Source organism: Erinaceus europaeus, unplaced genomic scaffold, assembly GCF_950295315.1.
Source record: "Erinaceus europaeus unplaced genomic scaffold, mEriEur2.1 scaffold_722, whole genome shotgun sequence".
NCBI classification, from domain to species: domain Eukaryota; kingdom Metazoa; phylum Chordata; class Mammalia; order Eulipotyphla; family Erinaceidae; genus Erinaceus; species Erinaceus europaeus.
The window spans coordinates 28,011-32,496 of NW_026647497.1; the positions used below are offsets into that span (position 1 = coordinate 28,011).

General features: G+C 50.8%; 2 protein-coding genes across 2 annotated transcripts; both read left to right on the forward strand.

Annotated features, from left to right (window-relative positions):
• LOC103128405 (splicing factor U2AF 35 kDa subunit) lies at positions 1-694 on the forward strand. Its single transcript, XM_007539238.3, has one exon. It carries the CDS (start codon positions 26-28, stop codon positions 692-694), a length of 669 nt encoding a protein of 222 aa, XP_007539300.3. The 5' UTR covers positions 1-25.
• Positions 695-3,778: 3,084 nt separating this feature from the next.
• LOC132536355 (splicing factor U2AF 35 kDa subunit-like) lies at positions 3,779-4,486 on the forward strand. Its single transcript, XM_060184072.1, has one exon. It carries the CDS (start codon positions 3,818-3,820, stop codon positions 4,484-4,486), a length of 669 nt encoding a protein of 222 aa, XP_060040055.1. The 5' UTR covers positions 3,779-3,817.

Sequence of the window (4,486 nt, forward strand, 5' to 3'; positions counted from 1 at the left end):
CAGCACCAACCCAGGCGGGTGGGAAATGGCAGAGTACCTGGCGTCCATCTTCGGCACGGAGAAAGACAAGGTCAACTGTTCGTTCTATTTCAAAATCGGGGCGTGTCGTCATGGAGACAGATGCTCACGCCTACACAACAGGCCGACCTTCAGCCAGACCATCGTCCTCTTGAACATTTACCATAACCCTCAGAACTCGGCCCAGTCCGCTGAGGGTTTGGGCTGTGCCATGAGCCACGTGGAGATGCAGGAGCAGTACGACGCGTTCTTCCAGGAGGTCTTCACGGAGATGGAGGAGAAGTACGGCGAGGTGGAGGAGATGCACGTGTGTGACAACCTGGGAGACCACCTCGTGGGGAACGTGTACGTCAAGTTCCGCCGTGAGGAGGCCGCGGAGAAGGCGGTGATGGACCTCAACAACCGCTGGTTCAACGGGCAGCCCATCCACGCCGAGCTGTCCCCGGTCACCGACTTCCGGGAAGCCAGCTGCCGCCAGTATGAGATGGGGGAGTGCTCGCGGGGCGGCTTCTGCAACTTCATGCACCTGAAGGCCATCTCACGGGAGCTGCGGCGAGAACTGTATGGGCGCCAGAGCCTGCAGCCCGGGGCCCGGTCGAGGTCCCGCCAGCACAGCCGCTCCAGGTCCAGGAGCCTCCGGCACTGGCGGGTCCAGCAGCAGTCGGGTCGATTCTGAGCCCTTTCGACTGTCTGCCGACACCGGACACCTTCTCCGTGGGAGTTTGTTGTTTGGCTCCGTTTTCTTTTTTAATGAAATGTTTATTTCTTTATTCCCTTTTGTTGTCCTTCTTGATTTATTGTTGTTCTTATTGATGTCGTCGTTGTGGGATCCGACAGAGAGAAGTGGAGAGAGGAAGGGAAGACAGAGAGGGGGAGAGGAAGGTAGATGCCTGCAGACCTGCTTCACCGCAAGGGAAGTGACTCCCCCTGCATGGGGGAGCTTGAGGGGGGTGGTGCTCCAACCGGGGATCCTTACGCTGGGCCTTGAGCTTTGCACCACCTGCACTTAACCTGCTGAGCTACCGCCCAGCTCCCTTGTTTGTTTGTTTCTTTGTTTGTTTTTGTTATAACCATCAAATACGACAAAGATGGGTTTCTGGATAAAGCTTGTAGTGATATATATACATACATGCATACGAAACAATACAAATGCCACCATAACCAGCAGTATAGTCTAGGAAATAGAAAACAAAGGAGGAAAACAAAAAAACAAAAAACAAAACAAAAAAAAAGCCCACCTACATTTTTACAGCCTCAGAGGTCTTTTTCTTTATTGGGCGGTCCCAGCGTTCCCAGCAGGCTGCTGCCCTTACCAACTTTCATTGGAATTAGCAGCCAAACCTGTGGCCAGAAATCAGCTGGCCTAGGGTCCCCAGGGCCTAAGGCACACCCATCAGTGGAATTTGAAGGAGAAGAGAAACCTGTGGCCTGAGGCCAAACTGAGTGATCACCTAAGTAGAACTCAGGTGAAGTCAGGCTCATTTCCCTCCTTCTGTCTTTCCCTTTCTCTGGCTGAAATACTATTCCCTGAAAGACTGACAAGGGTGGCTCCCACGCCTGATGCATGTCACAAGTCAAGTACCACGGCCTCAGAAAGACCTTCACTGAGTAAGTTCCTGCCTTCGTGAGCAGTGCCACACATCAAAGGTGTCTTTTTCAAGGTATTGAATGCGTTCCCCTTCTGCCTGTTTCCTTCTACTGAAATAAGCCTGATAAGAAATAAAATGTGGGGAGCATTCCGGTGGTCCGCTGTCCCTGCACTGCAGTCAGCCAAGGGGATCAGGAGCAGTAGTTGCTCACTAACTCAGTGGGATACATTAGTCTCTTCATATTGGAGATCGGGTGTGGAATGCGGTGGATCCACCCCATCCAATGTCTTGCCTGATTGGTGTAGATGGTAGACACCTTGTAACCAATGAAAATGTGTCTTGACTAAACCCACCCTGTACTCAAGTAGGCATGCCACGCCCATCTTGAGGGGTATATAGGCGGCTTTGTGGAGCAGAGGAGTCACCTGGCATGCTTGGCAGGAGACGCCTAGACTCCCCCTCTGCTGTAATAGAGTCTCTCCCAGCCCTCCGTGCGGCTTTGATCTCAGACTCCTTCTTCAGATCGGCTACACCTTGAGTTTTCACACGCAGAGCTACCCCTCTTGAGTTGTAACCCTCAGAGCGGTGGCACTTGGAGCCACGGATATATTTTCTTCGTAGCAATAAGGTATGTATAATGTGGTGAGTCCAAGCTGCCCACGAGATGGTACAGTGGATGGCCCACCGGACTCTTCAAGCATGAGGTCTAGAAGGACTGCTCCTGGCATGGCATGCACTGCAGGGTTGCTCTGGTTTGCCCTCTACATCTCTCTCTCTCTCTCTCTCTCTCTGCTATGAAAAAATATATATTGGGGGCCCTGTGGTGGTGCACCAGGTTGAGCGCACATGTTGCAATGCACAAGGACACGGGTCCAAGACCCCAGTCCCCACCTACAAGAGAATGCTTCCCAAGTGGTGAAGCGCTGCTGCTGGGGTCTCTGTCTCTCTGTCTCTCTCTCTCTCTCTCTCTCTCTCTCTAGCAACCCTTCCCTCTCAGTTTTGGGCTGTCTCTACCCAACAAATAAAGAAAGGTATTAAAAGTATAAATAAATAAATAAATATGATTTCCTCAGATCACACACTGCTCTGCTCCGTCTTCTTGTGCTGCTGGGGATTCAATCTGGGACCTCAGAGCTTGTGCAGGAAAGTCTTTTTGCATAAGCAGAGGACGATATGCCCAGCCCAATACATATTTTTAACAGAGAATGAAGCCTGGGTCCCTGTATTACACTCTCGTTGGGAAGGAGGGGTGGTCACATAATTGGCAATTGTTATTTTATATCTTTTTCGAGAGTGCTGGTTATTCATTTGTTCCCTCAAGGGATGATTTCGTTTTCTTCTTCCTTATTTGTTAAAGATTTTTGTTTATTATTTATGAGAAAGATAGGAGGGGAGAGGCAGAACCAGACATCACTCTGGCATATGTGCTGCCGGGGATCAAACTCAGGACCTCATGCTTCAGAGTCCAAAGCTGTACCACTGTGCCACTTCCCAGACCACGGCAGGATTTTTTTTTTTTATGCTAGCTCATCACTGTTTTTGTTTTCGTTTTCGTTTTTATTTCCACCACGGTCTTTACTGGGGCTAGGTGTCAGCACTGTGAATCCACTGTTCCCAAGGTCCATTTCTTTGGGGAGGGCAGAGGTAGATAGGATAATGGTTATGCAGAGACTCTCTTGCCTGAGGATCCAAAGCCCCAGGGTTCAATCTCTACTCCACCATAAACCAGAGCTGAGCAGTACTCTGCTTTAAAAAAATAAAAAATAAACGAAGAAAAGAAAGAAAATAGCAGAAAGGGTGGGGAGTTCTTTCTTTTTCCTGAGTGATTATAAATAGTTTACACAATTATAAGATTGACTTTTTCTTTCTTTCTTTTCCTTTCTTTTTTGCTATTTTTTTATTTTATGAGACTCAAAGATCTTAATGTATTGCCTGCTTTACATCCACTTTTGAATCTAGGAATTTCTTAATCTCCAATGTATTACAATGGGATTTCAAGGTGAAACGTTCCAAAAGCATTCATTGTAGAGTCTGCAGACCCCAAATCCAGATACCAGGGTAGCCAGCAGTACTGGGTAGGAAAAACCAAACATATGAGATGCAGACAAACCCACCTCTTGCTATGTAAGGTTTAATGTCTTTTTTCTTAATTTTCCCGGGCAGGCCCCTGGAGGTCCCTGGACTGCAGCACCAACCCAGGCGGGTGGGAAATGGCAGAGTACCTGGCGTCCATCTTCGGCACGGAGAAAGACAAGGTCAACTGTTCGTTCTATTTCAAAATCGGGGCGTGTCGTCATGGAGACAGATGCTCACGCCTACACAACAGGCCGACCTTCAGCCAGACCATCGTCCTCTTGAACATTTACCATAACCCTCAGAACTCGGCCCAGTCCGCTGAGGGTTTGGGCTGTGCCATGAGCCACGTGGAGATGCAGGAGCAGTACGACGCGTTCTTCCAGGAGGTCTTCACGGAGATGGAGGAGAAGTACGGCGAGGTGGAGGAGATGCACGTGTGTGACAACCTGGGAGACCACCTCGTGGGGAACGTGTACGTCAAGTTCCGCCGTGAGGAGGCCGCGGAGAAGGCGGTGATGGACCTTAACAACCGCTGGTTCAACGGGCAGCCCATCCACGCCGAGCTGTCCCCGGTCACCGACTTCCGGGAAGCCAGCTGCCGCCAGTATGAGATGGGGGAGTGCTCGCGGGGCGGCTTCTGCAACTTCATGCACCTGAAGGCCATCTCACGGGAGCTGCGGCAAGAACTGTATGGGCGCCAGAGCCTGCAGCCCGGGGCCCGGTCGAGGTCCCGCCAGCACAGCCGCTCCAGGTCCAGGGGCCTCCGGCACTGGCGGGTCCAGCAGCAGTCGGGTCGATTCTGA

Coding starts and splice junctions, on each gene's coding strand:
- LOC103128405 (XM_007539238.3), top strand. CDS start 26: ATGGCAGAGTACCTGGCGTCCATCTTCGGCACGGAGAAAGACAAGGTC.
- LOC132536355 (XM_060184072.1), top strand. CDS start 3,818: ATGGCAGAGTACCTGGCGTCCATCTTCGGCACGGAGAAAGACAAGGTC.